Below are 23481 nucleotides of genomic sequence, written 5' to 3' on the forward strand. Positions count from 1 at the left end.
CTGTGTTGAGGAATAAAGGGGGGTCATACACAATTATCGACTTGCAAGGTCGTTAGAGTTGTGCAAACTGTTTCAATAAACCTATGTCAAAATTTCCTAGCAAAATATAAGGAAATGAGAGGTGGCTCAAGACTTTTGCACAGCACTGTAGTTTTTAGAGCTTGTCTGTGTGAGACTTCTGTAGTTCTGCCTAATGTTTTACTGTATGCATTCATAGCCAGTAGTGAGACTTGGGTGTGAGTGCTTTCATATCACTATGCATGTTTTTATATCAACATTACTAGACAACTGCTAATGGATATCAAAGCAAACAAACAATAAAAACCATAGATAGAATCTGATTCATGTCAGGTGTAAAATTAATGCTTTGAGGGCCAGTAAAGGGTCGAGTTGCTCTGATTCATTCAAAATGAAACGGGGGACCAGAATGACTCATGCTGCAGGGAACAGGCACTCATGACCAATGTCGCTTATTACTCATGGCGAGTTATGATTCATTTAGTCACAGCCAATACAGTCTGCTAAATAAAAAGCCTCTTAATGACATGTTGTGTCTGTGATACTACAGAATGAAACATCTGCACATCAATCAAATTTTTAGTGTTTGTTTATCTGATAAAATAATTTAAATTTTATTGATAGTGTCGATTTTTGGGGGCTATTTTTGTTTGTTTGATATTGCGATGTTTTATTGGTTGTATTGAGGATTTAATGCCCAAATGTAGATATGGGCTCCTCGTGCTTCCTCTTGTTCTTTTTCGCCCGATCAATTGTTCCTCTGGCCACCCACCCATCTATCAAACTGACAAGTGTGCACTCAGCATTACCCACTGCCTCTGCCACCTTTTATAAACAAACTACAGCACATTTCAGAGGGAGTATGGATTACCACTACATGTTACAATGAGGCCAAACAACTTAGCCCTTTTATTAAAGGGCTGAATTTCACATTGTGTATTTACACACTAATTAAAATGCAAACCCAATTAAACTATTCAAGCTTTAGGGCATCGCCATTTCTACGCCATATTGAGTAGAAAATCAGCAGGATCTGACGTGGGTCTGCCCTCACTGTGCTGCTTGGAGTGAATCAAATAACATTCAGATTCTATCCCAGGAGCATCAGTCTGACACATTTCCACCTCCTCCTGTTCCAAACACAATCTCTGACAGCCTGTTTTCACTGCTGTCAGCCACCATCCATCAAGGAATTACATGAAACCAGGCTGGACCAAACGTCTGGACACATCATCATTTCTACACCTGTGGACAAAACACACACACACACACACACACACACACACACACAAAAACTACCTCCAGCTGCATCCATATGTAAGATGACCATCCTATATAAAAAATGAAGGTCAAAACAACAGCCACTGAAAACAGCTTAGTTTGGTCAATGTTGGATTGTGCTCTTGGTGTAGCACGGATTAACATTCAGAAATACCTCTAGGTTTTGTTTTATGTGAGTGTTTCCATGGCAACAACAGCATGGATCTCTATGAAGTGACACACACACAAACCCACCCCCCAAAAAACAAGACGGATTTCCACCTAGAACACGAGGACTAGAGTAGTGTGACATTTTACAAAGTGGTCTACAAGGAAATGCAATGATTTTCTGAATTATTAAAAGTCAGTCTGAGACTAATGATATCCAGCATTAGACATTTCTTTGTAGAATTCAGCAACATTGTAGTAAAAACACAATAACCTTTTTAGGGTTCACCCTTGACAGGCAACTCAAATCAATCAGGACTCATTCAATTTAAAAACAAGGGGGCGCACCAACTTATTAGTGTTCTGCTGAAGTACAAAAACAAGCGTTCAGTATCGATGTTTTACAGTATAAATTATTTTGCGCATTGTTTGTATGCTGCTGTGATCCTGCCTCATTAGTCCTTGCTGAGTGGAGAAGATCAATTACAGCAATGGTCTCAGAGGAAATGAGAGGTGCATATAAGGTGAAATGTTAGACTCACATTCACACCTTGACTCTTGATCATTGGAGCGTTTATATTTGCTGGAACCTGCTTTGCGCAGACTTGTGAATTTGAACTGTGTCTGTACTGTGCAACTAACTGAAGCTGGTAATGGAAGAAGCACTTTGATGCAACCGGTATGCAACTTTAAAGACAGAAAGCATACAAAATCATACAAAATCCCACAGAAGTCCGGTCAGTTGGAGCACAGGTAATTCCAAAATGTCTCCTGGGACTGATATTTGGTATCATAGGAAGTTCTGCTGCACACAGTTTTACTTATTTTTATCACATTATTTGTCATTGTCAGTCAACTCTGCTCAGAGTTTTTACCAACAGGAAGTAATGAACTGACAGCCAGTTTATTCACAGCAATTTCAGCACATCAACCAGGGGGGCTTTACTCAATATGTAATATTTGACAGCAACACATTGAATGAGACTGAACTGGATAATGGTTCATTGATTTTGTCTCTCTTGTCTCTCTTTGTGCACAACTTTAAACTCTTCTGAAAATGAGGCATCATATCTAACAAGAGGAAAATCACTATTAAAGGTGAAAAGTGGAAATTTACATTTTGTTCACTGTTGAATTGTTACCAGACACATTTGGGGCCAGTGTTAGCTTGTTCTATAAGCTAGCAAGCTCGGTAGCTAGCAAGTTCTCATTCAATGGTGTAGCTGAGCTGCTGAACATAAAGAAGCACAACTGGTGACAAAAATTGGGAAGAAATGTGTTTTAAGTGACTTTGAATGTGGCAGGGTAGATTTCCTTTACTCCTGAGCGTGGTAGGACTACTCTTGCATTACCAGTAAAAGTTGTGTTTTTGCACTCAATATCAACACTGCAGCATGTTCATGGATAGAGCCTGGTCAGTGTTCTGAATGTGGCTTATTTATTAGCAAGTCAGAAATATTCAACAATGGCTTTACAGATTACAAGTTTTAGGGTTTTACTACTGTTTACATGGACTACCACAATCTCGGATTGTGAAATTGGGGTTGGTGTGACTGCTCTAACTTTCGATATTGGAAGTCTGTCTTGAGGACTCATTACTGTACTCTGAAGGTATGACTTCTGACTTCAAATAAAAAGCATGAATATTCAAGAAACTGCTGCTCTACTTAGATTTTCCCACAACCATCTCTAATACCACATGAGGATTGTTGCTGAACATTTACGACCAGTATGTATCCATTTTCTGATGACTGCTTTCAGCAAGGTAACACATCACGTCTTAAAGCTCAAATCATCTCAAACTGGTTTCTTGAATGTGAACATGTTCACTGTGTCCTCCACAGTTACGATCATAAAATCATACCTGCTATTAATCTCTGTCTCTCTTCCACAGCATGTCTTTATCCTGTTTTTCTTCTCTCTCCCCAACCGGTCGCAGCAGATGGCCCCGCCCCTCCCTAAGCCTGGTTCTACCGGAGGTTTCTTCCTGTTAAAAGGGAGTTTTTCCTTCCCACTGTCGCCAAAGTGCTTGCTCATAGGGGGTCATGTGATTGTTGGGTTTTCTCTGAATCTATTATTGTACGATGTACTCTACAATATAAAGCGCCTTGAGGCGACTGTTGTTGTGATTTGGTGCTATATAAATAAAATTGAATTGAATTGAATTGAATTACGAGATATTCATTCTGTAGAGCGTGTTTGGAATGTGGTGGATATAAGCTTCATGCGTGCCAACAAATCTCCAGCAAATATGTGATGCTAGCATGTCAATATGGACCAAAATAGAATCGGAGCAATGTTTCCAGCATTGCAAAAAACAAACCAAAAAACAAACTTACTCTTAGATGTTAAAAGGAACACCTTTTCCATTTTGTATGTTTTGTTTCGATGGTAAAATTTCATATTAATGTGATGCTACCAGCATGGCTTAAGGACTGTCAGTGGTCAGCCTCAGTTGTTCATTAGGCTTTTCATTCTAGCATCATTAACTAAGATGGTGAATATGGTAGCTTGTCAGTATGCCCCATGTTACCATGGGCACTTCATTAATGAGGCCATAGCAGTCTCTGTGGGTTATCAGCCATAATTGATTATTGATGAAATGAGTCTAAGAAAGAGAGGAAATGTAGAGCGCTAGAATGTCATACTACAGACGGGGAAGCTAGCCACCCAATCATAAGAGAAATACATCAAAACACACTAATAAAATGTGGCACAGCACACCATATCACCATCAGGAAATGGCGAACACTCAGCCCACCACTACAGAGAGTGAGAGGGTAGATTAAATCAATTCTGAAACAGCAAATAAAATGGCAAGATAAAAAAGGACTGAAATACCTGATAGTATATTAACTCTAAAGTAAGTGGCAGCCTGCACTCGGTAAACAAACAGGACACTGTTACGGATTTGTTGGCAATCATCTCTTTTCAGCTTCACTACAGGAAGAGTTATGGGAGAACCATTAAATCAATAATAATAATAAAAAAATACAACGCCACCTCTAGAGCCACCATACAATAAAAACACTAAAATGAATACATAATACAGCGAGTGAAAGGTTTGGCTTTCCAAAGCCACAAGCGTACCAAACAATCTCAGCCACGTGAGTTGACTTTATTGTGTCTGTGTCTCTCACCTGATTGGTTATTGCCTCCTGTTTGGTTCTGAGTGTTCCCAGGAGACATTAGCATTTTGCTCAAAGTGCTGGCCAAGCTACAATTTTAGTCCTCTAATAAGCTTATGGAATAAATTACCTTTTACTGTGAAAGTACTTTTGCTACTTTTTAAGTGAACGTCAAACCACACTTGGGCTGTGTAAAGTACATTAAAAAAACACTGTGTTGCAGTGAATCCTTTATGTTTGAGCTGTTCAAACACTAGAAGTTGTTTTGCCAACTCTGCTGTGTGCTCTGGGACTGTGAGCCAGAGGAATTAGAGATGAGAAAAGAAACTGAAACAGAACAGATTTCCTTTCCGACTGTCCTAATTGCTCGCTTCATCAAAAGACTAATCACAGTGACAAAATGAGGGTGGATTGCAGACTGAAATAATTCCAGGATTGCAGTGCTCCCACAGGTCAGTCCAGGTCTAAGCTACACACTGTATATGAATATCCTGTCGTTGTCATAGAAACCAGTACAAATGATATCTCATCTGTACTTACTGTTTAGTGCAACACATTTGTCTTACTGTGCATCTGGCAGAAGTGTTTGGTTTTCGTTCTTTTTCTGGGGGTTTTTTTGTAAAAAAAAAAAGGCCTGTCAGGCTGTGCTGAAGCTCTGTGAACAGGCTTCTCCTTCAAAGGGACTTTTTTTTTCTTGAGGTCTCTGCAGGTGACAATATTTGAAGTTTTACCAGCTTTACTTTCTAAAAACTGGCATCTTAAAAAATGATATCGATCCATATTGCATGCTGTGTTCACGCCATGGGGTTCAAACTGACTGTGAAAACAAGCCATCATTTGACTTACTTGCAACAGGCTAATTGGTCGCGTTACAAACAACAAATTTTCACCACTGTGCTGTAAACACATCTACTGTTATTTATTCAAGCATCCAGTTCAGCTTTGATGTGATCCAGACTTAATGTGGTGACACTAAATGACTGTGTGGATTTTGCTTTGATTTAAGAGAGAAGTCAATAGTGGCTTGTTCCTGCTGCGAATACAGTTATGAATGATAAAGGATTATTATTTTTTCAATCCAAAAGTCCCAATGATGTTGAACCTTCTGCTCCATGGAGAATCTGACTGATTTAATTGATTAGCAAAGAGAGAAAACATTCATTAGCCTTAGAGACACCACTTCAAACAAAACATCATCAAAACAACAGATGCACATCTCTCGTGATGTCACGATGAAAGGACTGCTTCTACATAATTAAAACACTTGAAGAAGCAAGAACAAACAGTGGAAAGCTGATTGAAAAAGAAGACCCAACTTTTGTCACTGGAGACAAGACCGTGAGATAACTCAGGTTTTTGTGATATTACAAAGTGAAACATTTCAATTAGTAATGCCACAGCTAACTCGTAGCTTCCCATTCATCAGAGTATTAGCATGAGAATTCATTAATGCAAAAACATTTTCCTGTTTACCCCAGAAAGGTAGGCGTATTGGTCTTTCAGTAACACTGTCAATGAAATTAATCTATTTATTTGTTTGTGTTGATTCTGATGTACCATTGTTGAGTTCTCCTCCAGATAAAATGTTTTTAATAATGTTGACATCTCTTAGCAGGTTCTAAAATTAGGGAACTATCACCTCAAATAACCAAGAACATATGATATATTACACCATGTCTTTATTCATTTAACAAAAATGGAGCCAAAATGCAGAACCAGTGTGTGGAAAAACTCAGTACACTCCATGGTTCAACAACTTGAAGAACTGCGTTTTGTAGCAGTGAGGTAAAGAAATCATTGTCTGTTTAACTATATCAGTCTCTTACATCATTGTGGAGAATTTTGTCCCACTCGTTTGTTTTTCTTTTTTCTTTTTCTTTTTTGCATGACCTTAATTCTTTCATAGATTTACTGCTGTCTTTGAAATCACTGACCTGTTGCACGACCCAACTCCAGTGAAACTTCTGACATCTGACTCTAGAATACTTTGGTATACAGAGAGTTTATGGTTGACTCAGGATGCCCAGGTTGTCACCCCTCCACCATCATGTTTGACGGTGTTTGTTCTGATATGCTGTGTTTGGTTTTCATCAGATGTATTAGGTTAGATTAAAAAAAAAATAGTCCTGTTGCTGTTCATTATGGCCAGACATCTCCACTTTGGCCACTTCTGTCCAAATTACATTGCTCCAGAAGTCTTGTGGTTTGTGCAACTTTGCAAACCTAAGCCATGCTGCCATGTTTTTTTTTTTTTTAAGATAAGAGGCTTTCTCTTGGCAACCCTTCAAAACAAGCCAGACTTTTCAGTAAGCCATAAATCTACTGTCATGAACTCTAACATCTATCATGCTAACTGAGGCGTGTAGAGTCTGAGATGCAGCTTTGGGTATTGGACAATCTGAGGGTAAATTTGCTGGTAGAATTGACAGCTGTCTTAATATTTTTTTCACTTGTGAATAATCTTTATCATTGCAGAATGATGGACTTCAAATTGTTCAGAAATGGCTTTATAGCTGCGCCCATATTGATGAGCATCAACAGTCACATCTTTCAGTTCAATGCTGATGCCCTGCTTCCTTGACATTGTGCTAACACACACCTGAATGCTTCAGACCAGCAAAACTACCAAAGTCTCTGCTTTTATAGAGGTGCTCACACTTACAAATGAATTTAGATTTTCACTGCTTTTACATTTGGCAAGATTTTTAATGACATGCTGTAATATGTCATTAATATGTCATGTTTTGTTGTTCACCTGAAGTTACATTTACAATTTGAAGTCCTACAGAAAAAACAGATACCTTTTCATGTTCTGATACATAAAACCTTAAAAAGAGGGTGCAGTTTATTTATCATATGACTGTGAAGTCTGAGTACAAAGCAGTGTATCTGCATAGTTAGTTGTTTTTTTTTTTAACAACACCAATAACATGAAATTGCTGTTGTAGGTCAATTGATGTCTTAAGCTTGACTCCACACTTAATGATCAATCCCACACTATGACTTCAACAAATCTATGATCACTCAAAGTAAAGGATACAAGAATGTAAGAGTTTACAAAAGACCTTCCTGTTATTCTTTAATAATTTTGTTTGGGAGAAACATGCATAAGTTGTCTAAAACAATTTATTCTGAGATATAAATTAAAGTGTGCCCAAGACTCAAAGGAGCGTCTCATGCTGTCTCCCTTGGACTGGCTTCTTATTGATCATAGTGCAGTGTCAAGGCAGGCACTCCCCTGGGTCCTTGGACTTACTGAGATATGAAAGTAGTGTTGGTTAAATGAAAAGTACAGATAATTACACACAGAGGTACAGAGCCATAGCACAAAACAAGACATATCAATTAATGGGAGCTGAAGTGGAAAAATTGGCAGCACTCAGAAATGCCTCAGCAGTTTTTACCAATGCTCATCCATGTTTTATGCTTTGAGATTCTATTGAGTGCTTTTGTTATGTTTTATAGTCTTTTTCCATCAAGCTAACAGCAATCACACTACCAAGATGACTGCGTCAGATCTGTTAACACTTATATTTAGCTTAACAAAATGCCATAGGTCTGCAAGACATCACATTGACAGACAGGCACAAGATAATAGCTGTGCATGTCTCTCAGATTAGTTCAACTCAGATTCTAATTTGTAACACGACTGAAACATTTGTTCATGATGCATTATTGTCATTCCTATTGCAGAAACGAGATATCTATGTGTGTGTGAATCTGAGTGAAGGGCGGGGCAGTATTTTTAGTGGCAAGACCTTTGAGTGTTGTTACATTTAACTAGTTACACTGTCACCTATGTTTGAGTGACATAAGTTATTAAAGTGTTGCCAATTTAACAGACTAATGAAACCAGAAACGGGCTTCATAAATCTTTTAAAGCTGCATCATATAATCTTGTTTGAAAGGGGCTTAAAAATGTAATTTTATGTATGACGACTTCCAAACAATTGCACAGTGTTTTAAAGAATATTTGCATTTCATATCAACACATTCTCCCTTGGCTCTAATTATGAAGTTGTGTTTTTCACCCCGCCTGTATCTGCCAGGCTTTATTCTTGCACACTACTCATCTGTTCAATGACAAAACATGTTACACTGTGGAAAAAAATAATAGCACTCAGCCAGAGCTCCTTCTGTCCACCGTCCCACTTTCAAACCTTAATGAGTGTCAAGTGTACTTAATACCTAGAATAAAATTACTCTGACTGAGCTTCAGAGCTCTTGGTGAGCCTCTAGCTCCCAGTGTTTAATGGCTGCAATTAATGTTTTTCTGCTCAGGTTTTTATAATAATATCCAGGGACATAAATGACATGTTGTTCTTAGAGAACAAATATTCAGTAAAGCATGAACTGTTGTTCCTGTTTTGAAAATAAAAAATCGGAAGCTGATATTCTGTTCTGCTGCTCGAGTCCTGGGAATAACCAACTGTGCCAATTCAGCTAGCAGTTTGTGGGACTGTGCCAACTGTGTCAGCTGCGCAGGGCTTATGGTTTCTTTGTGCCAAACCAGTTGCACAGGGGCTGGTGCTGCTGGTAAACTAGTAGCTCAAGTATAGTGAGCAAGCAAGTTCCTTAAAATTCAGAGTATGCTAACTGTCCCCGAAGCAAAACCCTCAAGAGCACTTTGCTTTGGTGAATCTGTTTTACACACATACACATATGCACAAATTCTAATGTTATAACGTAGAAATAAATACCCTGAATTTCCTACTTATATTAGATGTGCATTTCAAAAATACATGTGGAAGCACCTTGCAGGTTTGGAGCTTTTCAGCAGGTTTTCTGACCCCTTAATCTCACAATCTCACAACTTTTCCATTAGCACCGACACAACAAGGCCACGTTTTGGTCCACTTTCTTGTTTCCTGCTGTGCTGTGAAATGACATTTGTGATACCGGGAAATTGGAGACTCTTACAGATTTATGTTTTCCTCCTAGGCTATAAAACTCCAGCTGGGAAGCATGGCTCCATCACTCTATACATAACAACATGAGCTCTTATAAATGCATGCATTTGGTCTTCCTGTGATCCTTATGACCTGTAGACACTCTTTGGTTTAGAATGATTACATTCCTGTTATTGGGAAATGCATATGAGTTTATGATAACAAACTGAATGGTTATTTATTATTTTCCACTTAAGAAAGGGAATCTTTACTTTTAACTTACTCAATTTTGGACACACACACAGAGAATATCAGCGCTACTGACAAAACACAACTAGTAAAACTGACGCATGCTGAACCACTTATAAATTCACCCACTTGATTCATGATCACGTTTCGTGGCAAGCAGAGCTGACTCATTTTCTCCCCACAGAGATAATCTTTACTATTTACCTAGAAACAGTTTGTCAATTTCTCTGCAACAGACACAGCAGCACTCTAGCGAAAATCTCAAAACTTCCCCTGCATCAACAACACAAACGAGATCATGTCCCCATTTATTACCGAGATTAACAATATGATTTGTTTTGGCTCTCTTGATGGATGCTGTCATGTCTGAGAGCCCAGGTGCATAAAGTGTACGCCTCAGAAACCTTCATTGTGACCTGGAGTCAAACCAGGAGAGACAAGGGCATGAAGCTGCTATTGTAAACCTGTCAAAGTCTGAATGTTTTCCACACCTAGAGAAATGACCTTTAAGAAAATCCCTGTGAGATTTCTATTTTTTAACATTGGGTTTTCTGCGTTCCCTCTTTTCACTTCAAATTTTACTCACCAGTTATCATGAAAGTAGAGGAATGTGAGAAGGTTTGTCTGCTTTAGTTGTTAGATATCCCAATCACCTTACTTAACAAGTCTGACAATCTAGGGAACAGCCTGTCTTCAGTTTCCACTTATAAAACTATTTACAATGACGCAAGTAGAATCTCTCCTTTTGATAATTATGAAAGTCGTTTCCACCAAGGCCACTGAGACTGCTATCAGGGAAACACAATTATGTTTGACAGTATTATGCAGCCGTCTACATTTAATATGAAGCAATTTGTGCCCTTCTCCTTTGTGGCTTATGTAGGTACTCACTAATAATGTTTAATAAGTCTGGAGAGGCAAAAAATGCTTAGCCTGTTTGCATTTCTCTTTTATAAAAAGAACTTCCAGTGGAGAAGACTGGACACATGGATTTATTGCAATTAAATGCAAAAATGACATTACTGTTGGCTAATAAGGTTGACTGGAATATTTCAAATAGTAACAATTTGGTATTCCTTACAATAAATTAACTGATTAAATTAATGTTGTGCATAAAATGTAGGTTTGAATGTGTGCCCCAAATCCTGTAAAGCTGTTAGCATCTACATTAGCTTAAAGAAAATGACTTTCCTAATGAATATGTAAATTTATGCGGCAAGATGTTACAACTGATCAGTGGCTACAAAATTTTTTAAAAACTCATCCAGTGTTTTTAATAGCAAAGCATGCTTTGAATAGCCACAATTGGCTGTTTGCAGATAGCTGAAATTACAATTACGATCTATAAGGGATTAAATCACTGCACAATGTAAGTGATGCATGCATAGATATCTAGTGCATCGTGCAAAGTGTGAAATGACTGAGTAACCATTTCACTGTAATAATGGTAATTAGAATTTTGTGACACATGGTAAACGCAGTGGGTTAAAGAGGTCATGTCCAGCAGCTGTTCGCCCTTCAGCCATGCTTATTAAATATTATTATGTAAATTGCTTTGGGCAGCTAATGTCACAACACTCTCCAACACTTCATCTGCTGCCACACAAGCTGAAAAGCTTAGTGAATGTTTTTTTATCCTGACTGTTTATCATGTAAATGGCAGCAAAGGAAAAAAAAAAAACAAACAACAAAAAAACATTAAAATAGTTTAAATTTTTTTTCTCAAAGATAAAGAGTTTGTTTCTGACTAACAGTTGTGGAATAATAATCAGCTTCCTATGGAAAGAAAATGAGCACCATTTATGATGCCTTACTGCCCTCTGCTGTACAACACCTGAATAATTGCTACAAGTAAAAGAGTATATTAACCAGTGTAACCAGTAGCTCTGCAACTAACCATTGTTTCCATTCTTATAAATCTGTATTTTAAAGATTTGTCAACAAAATTTCCCACATCCCAACTTACGTTGCTCAAAGAGGGATAATCTCAGGTACAGCAGGCTACCCTGATAGTGCAGCAGTGAAAAGTGCATTTATTATACGCTGCTAATTACACTGCTGTACACATATTTTTATTCATCCAACCTTATCTAGCCATTGTTTACAAACAACATTACACTTTTAAACATAATGATTAAATTAATGCTTGCTTTAACTTCTTACGTAAAATACAGAGCAGTCAAGGCCAGCATGCTGTTAATTATTTGCTCGCATTTTGACCATGGTTTACATTAGACCTTTATTATGGCTGCTGAAGGTCTGAAGGTCGAAGCATTGTAGAATAAAGTCCTTAATTGCTTGCGGTAATAAAATTCTCTGTACAGTACTGTGCAAGTCTTGTGTCACACCTAATTCTTAATATTTTGCTTCCAAGGAGCCAGACTTTAACATTTTTGAAATGGTCTTGAGGGAGAGGTCTCAAAGTTCTTCTGTGGACAGTCACTGCTTTCTCAGTCCATACATTGTATCTGAGAATTTTCAGGAGACTTGTTTGTTAAACTACTTACTGATCTATTAAAAAGGGGAGGGCAAACTAGTATTTTATCTACGCAACTGAGCAAAAAATAAATTTTAAATTTTTTTTCTTATCTTCTTAATGAAGTGAAAAAGGGTGAAAAGGCTGAGATTGGAGCTGAAGCCTATCCCAGCTACCACAAGGCGAGAGGCAGGGTACACTCCAGACAGGTCGCCAGTCTGTCACAGAGCCAACAATCCAATTTTTGGTTCAAATCACCATTAATATGTACAGAGGTGGTCTGGAGAGCGGTAGAACAGTGAGTATCTACAACCATTTGTAAAAGATGGTGAAGGGTTTGTCATGATTTGGGGTTGCACTTCAGCCAGTAGCTGTTTATGAAAACAGAAAAATATAGGGAGATTTTCATCCACCATGGAAAACCATTTGGAAAGTGTTTGGCAGTCTTCATTTTTCAGTATGACAATGCAGTAAAAGCACACCCGGATAGGAAAACAACACACAACGGCACATTAATAGAAATGGCATTGTCTCCTCATTATAACATTATTTACAAATGACAAGAAAGCTTGCCTGAGAGCTCAGGCTGTGTTGAAGAATAAAGGCTGTAAAACCAAATACTTGTCGTGGCTCAAGAGTTGGCAGTTCCTCTTGTAATCGGAAGGTTGCCGGTTCGAGCCCCGGCTCCGACAGTCTCGGTTGTTGTGTCCTTAGGCAAGACACTTCACCTGTTGCCTACTGGTGGTGGTCAGAGGGCCTGCTGGCGCCAGTGTCCGGCAGCCTCGCCTCTATCAGTGTGCCCCAGGGCGGCGTGGCTACAATGTACCTTGCCATCACGTGTGCGAATGGGTGGATGACTGAATGTGTAAAGCGCTTTGGGGTCCTTAGGGACTAGTAAAGCGCTATACAAATACAGACCATTTTCAATCTGAACAAACTCAGTTTTCGCCTTTTAAATTGTATTTACACGCACATTTGCAGACGTTTCAGTAAATTGCTGCCACCACATCCCCATATTCAATACATAAAGAAAGAAGGAATCTCTCAGGTCTTCTGCATAGTACTTCATAATTAGTAAACCTGGCCCAAATTTAACAAACTCTACAAACAAACTCTATAAAAAGGCTTTATAGATTACTTGATAATTCCAAATCACTAATGGATTCAAATGGACTTGCAGATGAGCCCAAATAAGAGCCCATCTCTTCCAAGTGCAAGTGTAAATCTGAATTAACTGACAAACTCGAGGGTTCACGGTGCGTCTTTGACATAATTTATTCAATAATCATACATTTTAATATAATGGATTCATCATGATAGGCATATAAAATATTTACAGAGCAAATCATTTGTAAAAATGACAGATTCTGCTGGAAAGTATATGTGCTTATATTATAGAAGGCGGTAATGTGTCAGCAACTTCCAAGAGCGAGTATGTGTCACTGAAGGATCACTGAAGAATCACTGATCCCAGAAAGTGACATATCACATGTGCAGTTTCTAGGAAATAATTAGCACAGCTTGAAGTCCAAAATGGTGGTCTGAAATTAAGAAAGGCTGCAGGTGGACTGTTTGGAGTCTCTTCCCTAAGCAAAGAGAAAACAAAGTTACAAAGACTCACCGCACTCGTACACGTCACATGACTAAAAATGTATTAAAAAGCAATTTGGTCTCATCTTCTACCAAAAAGAACGTTTAAAAAGGAAGGGTTGCTGTGACAACAGTGTACCTACATGCGTTCTTGTTAGCATGCTACTGACGGATAAGCTTTCCTGGTACCTGTTGTCTCTGCTGCTGGCGTCTGTATTCTTCTTCACTGGCAGCGAGAGCCTGAGCGAGAGCCAGATCCTCCTGCTCCTGAGGGCTGAGACACAAACAAGAAAATGTAAGTGGGAAAAAATAAAAATAAAAATAAAAAACATTGGAAGGACTGAGAGAAATATGCTCAAAAGAAGGAAAGGAAAAACAAATCTGAAGACTTTAATCATTTTTAGTGCAGTTCAGTTTGTGTGTGAAACCACTTGTCATTTACACAACAGATAAATGAAGAATAATTATTATATGAAGATGATTTTCCTGGCTCAACATGGACATTTAGTCCACACGCAGAGATGCGGTTAAACGTTTTTCTTTTTATTTCTATCAATTTTTAAAATTAAATCAAAGTGATTTTTCCTTGATGGAAAGAAAACATTTTTGCTGGGCACCAAAATGTACCTCCCCCAAAGAAAAAGAAAAAAAAAAGTCAATGTTTGCATAAACACATTATGGAGTTTTTGTTATGGACTTAAAATTCACTGCTGATCTGAACCAAGCCCATAAAAAAGGTCAGCAACTTCATAACGTGTCATAGCACCATGAATTTTACATGAGTTTATGAAACATCCTGCATCATGTTGTTGTGAGTCATGCATTAGTGAAGCATCACTTGTGTATATAATTTACACCTCTATTATAAGCGTTACCAGTCTTAGTCGCCCCTCATACATTACATTTTATAAACATAAGGTCTGCTAAATAGCTGTTTTGGAGTTTCCTATAAGTGTGAAGAAGCTAATGATTGGCCGTGTGGTGAAACTGTCTCTGTCAATTAAGACCGCTTGTTTAGGGGAAAAAACTTGCAGCAAGCAAAGCTGAGGATTCAGTTTCCTTTAGCGATTCCAGGAAAACTGTCAAAACAAATTTTTTAAATATGTTCACACCATGTAAGATAAAAGAGAAAACTGCAGAGCACGTTTCCTCCTTTATTAAATCTAATAAACCATCTCTATGGTTTAGATATGACATTAGATATTATTGCTTTCTATTACCGAGTTGATTGGAGGACTGAAAGTCAAGAGATGTATGAGAAGCACATCACAGCCACACTGAGTGTGTCTCACAGGCTATCTGCTACTGGAAAAATGTTTCCAAGTGGAATAATATTTCCATAATGCACATAGATATGAGTGTTATAAAATATTTAAACCCCATAGAGGGTAATGCAACAGCGATATTAGAGGATAAAATAATAGTCCCCTCTCAACATATCTGACACTCAAAAGCCGCTTTTACACATTTACCTGAACTTTCCTAGACACTGCATGTCCGACACATTTAGATCAGGCATTAAACAGTTTTCAATTTGGCAGCTTGCGCATACTGAGTCAGTGTTATGTTCGACTGAATAGATTTGTCAATTATCTGGTTGGTTCACAGTCAGTGAGTGGTCATCATGTTTCCTGTCTGCCTGCTCGAGTCAGGCAGCACCTTTACCTAAACCAAGATATTTCAAGTAATTAAACACAGCTGAAGCCGACACTCTGCCGCTCTGACCTACATGTAAGAAAGGACTTTTGAATTAATGTGTGAAAACAGACAACTACTACTTTTGGCTGCTCCCTTTAGGAGCTGCCACAGCAGATCATCTGCCTCCATCTCACCCCATCCCTAGCATCCTCCTCTGTCACACCAACCCTCTGCATGTCCAACTCCACTACATCCTCTTTGGTGTTCCTCTTTTCCTCCTGTCTGGCAGCTCCACATTCAACAACCTTTGTCCAATATATCCACACTCTGCACTTTACCCAGACCATCTCAGCCTTGCCTCACTAACCCAGTCTTCAAACTGCCCAACCTCAGCTGTCCCCCTGATGTACTAATTTCTAATCATGCCCATTCTCACTAGTCCCAAAGAAAATCTTAGTATCTTCAGCTCTGCCTCTTGTCTTTCTGTCCAAACCACATATGCTAGTAAGTCTTTTGAAGAGTAATGATCTCAGGTAAAATAATGTTTGTTTTATTCAAATACAAATTCAACAGCTAGAAAACTTTAGATTTTTTAATTTGACCACTCCTTGAGGAATGTCACATGAGGTTCATTTCCTTCCCATCAAATGCAAAAACAATACAGCCTCCTGATAGCCATGGTACCATAAGAGCACTTGTGTTTGCTGATTCAGTCAGATTCATTAACATTGTTTAACACTTAATTTTCTCTGTTTGCCTTCCCCTTCATTGTTGCTCTCAATGACTTTCTAAGAAACAGCACTTTTAAGCTGAAGGTCAGTGAGAAAAACACTCCTCCATTCACACCAGCACAGACATGAGTGGCTTCAAGGCTTCAAGGGGGGTGAACAATTTTGGCATTCGGAGAAAAACGTACTCACCTAAGTGCTGGCGCAACTGTCTGCCTTGAATCAGCCAAAGACATCTCCAAAGCTCTTTGTAAAGCCTGTTCTTCTGTCTGCAATGAGAGCACAGCACCACACCTATGTTTACATTGACCACACTTTTTTTTTTTTTTTAAATTAATGGCATCATGCTGTGTAAACAATGTACATACCAGGCCGGCCTGAAATGATGCTGATGGTGGTATAACATTCTGAGCTGAAACTGAAGTAGAAATTCGCTGGGCAGAGCTAAAAAACAAAATTGCGCATAAATAAAAAACCCCAAAAACAATTAAAAAAAAAAAACAAATCTTAAATTACAAACATTCCCCATTTTCTGTGACGCTTTTAAATTTAATACCAGCTAGAAAAACTCACCCAGTGCTGTGACTTCTGCTATTTGCATTTAGACCATTAGAAACAGGTCTTGTGTTTCCTGAACTGGAAGAACTGGAAGTAGAGGCAGAGGCGGAGGAAGTACCTTGGGTCCTCGTTAAAGCAGCATGTCTGAGACATCAGCAATTTAAAAAAATAAAATAAAATAAGGGAAAAAGATCAGTTCAAAGTCCCACACTGTCAGATTTCAGATGAAAGAACAGCATTATCGATGAACAGTTCAACGGTACTCACCCAGATTTGGACAGAGGTTTCCCATCAGTCTTACAATCATGGTCTAGTGGGTGACGGTGTTTAAGACAGTAATTTAAATGACACTGGTCACAGGTAACTCTTATCATCTCCTTCTGCTTACAGCCTCCTTTCGAGCATTTATTTGTAAAAATCTGAAAAAGAAAAACATCTTCAGTTATTACTGTGTTGATTCTAACTGGCTGCCGGGTAAAACACAAATCAGTGTTATACTAACCTTTCTCTTTCTTTGTGCAGGGTCGGATTTACAGTCCCGATCAATGTGTTCACCGACTTTAATGTCAGGCATCTCTCCTCTCTTGACGGGAATGGGGATGTTACACAAAGGGCATACTGGTACCTGGATATCCTACAGGGACAAATATAAGAAAAAAAAGAAAATGTTATTTAAAAAGGAAACATGATTACAGAACATCAAAAAAGTCCAGTACATTACCTTGTCTACTTTTACGTTTCACTTCACTTCAGTAACTGCTTAAACTGAGGGGGAGGAGAGCCCTGGAGTCAGAGACCCAGTGTCCTGACAGCATGGTAGGAGCTTATTGTTGCTATGTGGAGAGTTTTTTTATTTTTTTGGCATTTCTTTTATTTGTATTTATTTATTTGTTTGTTGTTGATGGTGAAATCAGCTTTTCCCTGTCTTTTAGCTCAATCATTAATTTAAAAAAAATCCTGGATCCTGCCTCCTTGTCACCTTTTCATCCAGGAATTTGTTACAGTCACCTGGCAGTAACAACAAAAATGCCTAGTGGAAAAGGAGACGAGGAGGCAGAATTTGCTACAAAATGTAAGATTTTATTACCTATTAAACTCAGAGATAGACAACCTGAAAGAAAACGAAACAATAAACTCTGGACGCAAATATTAAAAAGTCAAAGCACTCTCCCATCCACAGAGGAGGAGTAAACAGACAAACACTGAGCTACTCCCTCCCTCACCTGAAGTACTCCCAAGCCTGATTACTGTGTGGAGTCTGCTGCAAAGAGCAGCACCTAATGCGGGTGAATGAGAGTAAAACACACACAGGAAAACTGCTGTGGCCCTGCTAAGGCAGCAACAGTTACCACAACCCATCTCAATAACTTTAAACACAACATCAATTGCAGCCACAACAAGAACGCAAATGTGAAAAGCATGAATAGCATTTATCATGATGCAAATAAATGCTAAAATATCCCAATATTGACTCCAATATTAGGTCAAAATACCTGAAAAATCAGGGACATTTAACACAAAAGGATTTTTAAATGATCATATCTGTAATCTCATGTATTCCTGCCCAACATTTACATACTTTAAACAGCAGTTACTACAATGTTGACTTTAATGAAATGTATAAGGACATTGTAACTAAATAATAATGAAACACTTTCAACACAGCAGTAAATCTGTACTTTAGATATATCACTTACCTTTTTGTAGGATGATGTGCATTTGTGATTTGCATAGGTTATGTGATCCTTGCAGAATATCTCTTGACAAGCATCACATCTCATAGGCAGAAAATCTGTATTGTCGACAAAGTTATTATTATTAAAGTTCCAACCAAGCCTCGAAACATAAACAATGGAGAGAACATGACTGTGCGCTTTAAACTCACCTAAACGTTTGCAGGTCTTCTCAGAGCAGTGCTCTCCTAAATCTGGGAACTCCATCTCTTAAAGCTACTTTTGAAGCAATATCCTGTGAATTTCAAACCTAAAGGAACAGAGGGGAAAATCTCCCGGTAAGACTGGTCTTGCTGTACGCCAGCTAATGTTTTTATTGTATTAACACTGAGTCATATGGTTATGAGTCCCTGATCTACGATGAGATTGCTAAATTGCTAGCCAGAAGCTAAGCTAAGCTAACTTAAACGATTAGTTTAGTTGCATAACTAAGTTTCTCTCAAGCTGGTTGCGATCTTGTGACAGCAAAGGAAAAAATGTCCGATATTAAATCAGAATTATTAAATATTTTCAGCTGACGCTATTAACGCTTGCTTGATATAATAACATAACTACTTAGCACTTAAATAGAGCTAACTAATAAGCCAGTATGAAGCTGTCTGTAAACATCGAACAGGTAAAACCAAACAAATGAGCTACACTTGTTTTAGACTAGACCTCCAAAATAGGCGTAGTAAACATGAGTAAACGACAGCTGTTTTGTTCATGTTAATGTTTGCTTAGCTGTTTGCTTAGCTAACAAAGCTAGCAAGGTGAATCTGACAGCTAACCTTACCTTTGGTCTAAATTTCACTCACCAGATTCCGTTTTCCTGTCGCTCTGCTGTGCTACTGTAGGAGGCAATAATGTTATCTTAACTCATCCAGCTTAATTCTGACTTTGTCGGTCCTTCTTGGTAATAGTTTCACGGGTGATCCCTGAGCACCGACATCTGCGTGCTGTTATGCTCAGCTGGCTGTTTTCATCGAATTTTGATGTGTCACGCACGCTCCTCCCACGTCAGAACGTACTCTACGTCGGGGAAACACGTCATCCTGGGTGTAGTTTCCTAGAGCTGAATCACAGATGAAATGTCTGGAAGGATCCACAATTTTACTCACTACTCATGATGACTGTCATTTATCTGGACGCCATGCAGCTGCTATAAAGAAATTGGCAGATTTTATTTTATTTTTTTAAGAAAGTTAAAGGAGATTATTATTGTTTTTATTATTTTAAACAGGGGTATACAAACACCTAGCTCTAGTCTGACAGTTTTTTAAAAAATATTCACAAGAAGTGGTGTGACATTCTTAGAAATATTTTGTAAGTAGGTGAAACCACAGGCTGTGAGTGAAACAAAGACGAAGCGCAGTATCAGATTGTGTCATAGCATACTACAGTATCTATCGGTTCCTTTTAAAATAAAGTAACCAGGCAGACATGGCAACATGAGCGTTTTACATATTTGCATTTACTGTCGTAAAAATGAACAATCTTCAAAAGAAAGAAAAGTAATTATAAATGAAAAAGTTACACTGCGATTTATCATGAAACTCTAATAGCTTTGTACCAACATATACACTAACTGAATGGTAACACTACTGTCATTAAACGTATAATTATAAAATAAACAGCTATAAGCATACAAAGTCATTCATTACAGTATTCTGCATAGCCTATTTCTATGAACTGTACCAGTAACAATCCTATTGAAGGCTTTTGCTCTTTTATTTTGTTTTGTTTTTGGTCTTAAGAAAAGCCCAACTTGGATCTTGGCTGTGCCTACCAATCTCTGCCCTGAGACATTTTCACAGCTTTTTAATAATATGAAACAACCTTCAGAAGGTCTACTTAATGGAATAAATGGAATACTTTGAATTTGATTGTGTCCTGTATCAGTTTGTCTGTTTCCCCCTGATATTCTTTAGAGTTAAAAAAGAGTTGAAAATACTTGTAATTTGTTCCTGGAATCACTAGGATCTCTGGCAAACTGATCACCACATTTATATCAGCCAGAGACCCAGGTTACTTTTATTTTGAAATATTTAACCTGTTTGAATTATGATTTTATGATGTGAAGACCAGTGCAAACTCTACATCTAAAACATTATTTAGGAAGAGTGAAAATTGAGTTTGTGGTTTTAAAATATTTCCCAAACTGGGATGAACAAAGTATATCTTGCCATACTTTGTTTATTCAGCTCATAGAGCTATAACCTAAATAGACACTGAGCGAAGACAAACAATGAAAACCTCTAACAATCACATTAGTGCTGTGTGTAGTGTAGTTAGAGTTCTCATACATTGCTGTATGTTGTCTTGTTCACACTGACTCATAGTGGTCATAATGTGTAACTGCTCCACAGAGAATAAGGACACTCTAAGCCAGTTTAGTAATAATGGTGGTGGCTTAAAGTTTGCTTGAATAATAACCACCTTAATATTCATTTTATGAACCCCAGCAAAATGTAATGCAGTTGAAAAAAAGGACCTAAATAATAATCTATCAAGCATTCTTCACATCTGTCTGTAAGAACACCCGGTTCTCAGGTTGCCTGTAGCTCTGACTGAGGCTAGCATTGAACAAAAGACTCCCATGTGTTCTTCTCTTGAGTGCAGAGAAACATAATGACACTTAACATCTCTTCAGCATTTTCATTTTCTGAAGCACATTACTTTTTTTCAGAGAAGCGATGCAGTCAAGAACACTTTACTTGTCAGGGGCTATTTCTTTCCCCAGCCTTGTATGTACTTCACCCTCCCTGCCAGCTAATTGTCCTTGAAAACAGGCTTGTATCTTAATTAATTTCTCACTACAGTTCACTTTGTCTGGCTCCTATTCATCAGTTGAAGTGACATGTAAGAGTGAATCATTATCATAAATTCGACATAATAGTCTAAAATTGAGTTTCACCTTCTGGGCTTTTCCAGAGCCTTTCAGCTGTATATAGGTGTTTGTTGAGTTTCATTGGTTTTATTCACAGACAAGGTCAATAGAAGTCAGAAGTAAGAAAGGGTGTAACGAGGTAGGATCTTTATAGGACTATATTATTTACAAGACCATTTCTCCTGAGTTTAATACCTTTCCAGATATTTCAGACAAAACTGTTTAATGACATGAAGTCAAATTTATATTGGTTGTATGTTTAGTAGGAGTTCGTTTAGTGTGAAAAAGCAGCAGAATGTCTCTCATTATTTCTCTTCCTGATCTGCAGGTTAAATCTAGGCTGAAAAGAGTAATTTGTTACTCTTCTGTATGCGTCTCAGGATATCTTCTTCCTGCAGGCTGTGATGGAGGAAGGAAACAGAGTTCTGAGATTGTTCCAAGTCATCAGTAAATAATCAAGTTTTACATTTTGTACTGCAGCAGCATTCTGCAAATCTTTGTTGTTAAAGACTAAACCTGTTTTCTAGAAAAGGGACACATCCTTACATCCCTACAAGTCCAAAACATATTCATAAAAGAGCTGTAAATTTCATCCATAAAGAGTGGATTTTGCGAGTAGAGTGGGTTATATTAAGAAACCTAAAATAGGAGAGCAATTGGTTTGATGCTAGATCTTAAGGTTTATCAGCATATTATCAAGTTCCTGTTATTAAGTCGTATTTGAGGTCTTGGATCCAAACCTTTTGAAGGTAGAGTTTTTTAAAGGAATGTGACAGTTTTGTATAATTTTTGATCCCCTTGTTTGACTTTGTTGATGCTGAATGCAGTGTATTTAATATGTTTTTGTTGGTTTATTGATGGATGGATAATTGGAAATACTTCAAACAAATTGGCAAAGAAAAGGTGGGACAGTTAGGGTGTTGAATAAAGTAGAGAGGAGTACTTGGAGTGCAGGCGTATGTTAAGAGAGTTGTGACAAAGGCAAAGAAGAAAGGCTAGTTATATGTGAGAACAGGACTTGTGATGGATAGGTTGACAGATGAGATCAGGTAGAACTTTCCATGGACTACGATGTTTGCTGACAGCTACTTGTAGAGTAAGGAACAGGGGAAAGAGAGCCTTGAGAGTAGAGGTATGCTTTGGAGAGAAGAGGAATGAACCTCAGTAGAAATGGTAAATGGCCTGTATTTGTTTAGCGCTTTACTAGTCCCGCTTAGGGACCCCAAAGCGCTTTACACATCCAGTCATCCACCCATTCACACACTGGTGAAGGCAAGCTACAGTTGTAGCCACAGAAGCGAGGCTGCCATATCGCGCCATCGGCCCTTCTGGCCAACACCAGTAGGCGGTAGGTGAAGTGTCTTGCCCAAGGACACAACGACCGAGACTGTCCGAGCCGGGGCTCGAACCGGCAACCTTACAAGGCGAACTCCCAACTCTTGAGCCAAGAAAGACAGAGTACATGTGCATGAATGAGAGGCAGACTAGTGTAACAGTAAAGATGCAAGGAGTAGAAACAGAGAAGGTGGATAATTTTAAATAACTTATATCAAACCAAACCAAAAGACAGTGCACCAGAGATGTGAAGAAAAGAGAGCAGGCAGGGTGGAGTGGATGTAGATGGTGTAAGTAGTAAGAATGGAAGGAAAGGTTTGTGAGACAGTAATGAGACATAGTGAGGCCTATTGACCAACAGGATGCCAGTGGAAACTGTGCTAATGTTGGAAACGGGAGAAGGTGTGTTTGGCATCAGGGGGAGAAAAGGAAAAGCAAGAGTGTGGGGATGAGAGTATTGACCTTAAATGTAAGGACTGTGACTGGTAAAGTCAAGTGAAACCTCATAGAATGTATGGTTTGGAGATGATGGCACTAACATAAAGACAGGAGGTGGAGTTGAAAGTAGATTCTCATTGGGAGTGACTGAAAAGAATATTAGAAATGAGTATATCACAGGACTTGCTCAGGGTAAGAGGTTTGGAGACAAAGAGGCAAGGCTGTGATGGTTCGGACATGGAATAGAGGGATAGTGGATACATGATGTTGAAGACAGACCTGCCAGGCAGAGGAAAAAGAGAGAGAGACCACACAGAAGACACATGGATGTAGTGAAGGACATGCAGAGGGTTGGTGTGACAGAGGAAGATGCTAGGGTTAGCATGCAATGCAGAAAGATGATT

At 38.4% G+C, this 23481-nt stretch overlaps 1 protein-coding gene across 3 annotated transcripts; it reads right to left on the bottom strand.

The window, feature by feature from the left end:
* Positions 1–13438: 13438 nt before the first annotated feature.
* On the bottom strand, positions 13439–19418 carry zfand2a (zinc finger, AN1-type domain 2A). 3 transcript variants are annotated; one of them, XM_003442055.5, is made up of 10 exons: positions 19233–19417; positions 18588–18685; positions 18400–18494; positions 17205–17336; positions 16970–17121; positions 16718–16846; positions 16513–16588; positions 16337–16413; positions 13968–14052; positions 13439–13774 (listed from the first exon to the last, which is right to left on the bottom strand). In XM_003442055.5, exons 2-10 carry the CDS (start codon positions 18640–18642, stop codon positions 13736–13738), a joined length of 840 nt encoding a protein of 279 aa, XP_003442103.1. In that variant the 5' UTR covers positions 18643–18685; positions 19233–19417; the 3' UTR covers positions 13439–13735. The 3 variants fall into 3 exon arrangements, with proteins under 3 accessions (XP_003442103.1, XP_013125058.1, XP_025762146.1); XM_013269604.3 differs by having other exon boundaries at positions 13922–14052; XM_025906361.1 differs by lacking the exons at positions 13439–13774; positions 13968–14052; positions 16337–16413; positions 16513–16588; positions 16718–16846 and having other exon boundaries at positions 16966–17121; positions 19233–19418.
* Positions 19419–23481: the final 4063 nt, after the last annotated feature.

Source organism: Oreochromis niloticus, linkage group LG4 (genome assembly GCF_001858045.2).
Source record: "Oreochromis niloticus isolate F11D_XX linkage group LG4, O_niloticus_UMD_NMBU, whole genome shotgun sequence".
Classification (NCBI taxonomy): domain Eukaryota; kingdom Metazoa; phylum Chordata; class Actinopteri; order Cichliformes; family Cichlidae; genus Oreochromis; species Oreochromis niloticus.

Excerpts from the sequence above, each read along its gene's own strand:
- zfand2a (XM_003442055.5), bottom strand. The coding sequence starts at position 18,642 with ATGGAGTTCCCAGATTTAGGAGAGCACTGCTCTGAGAAGACCTGCAAA. Across the intron at positions 17,122-17,204 it reads CTGCACAAAGAAAGAGAAAG|ATTTTTACAAATAAATGCTC; the intron begins GTTAGTATAACA and ends TTTCTTTTTCAG. Across the intron at positions 16,847-16,969 it reads AAACCTCTGTCCAAATCTGG|ACATGCTGCTTTAACGAGGA; the intron begins GTGAGTACCGTT and ends CTGATGTCTCAG.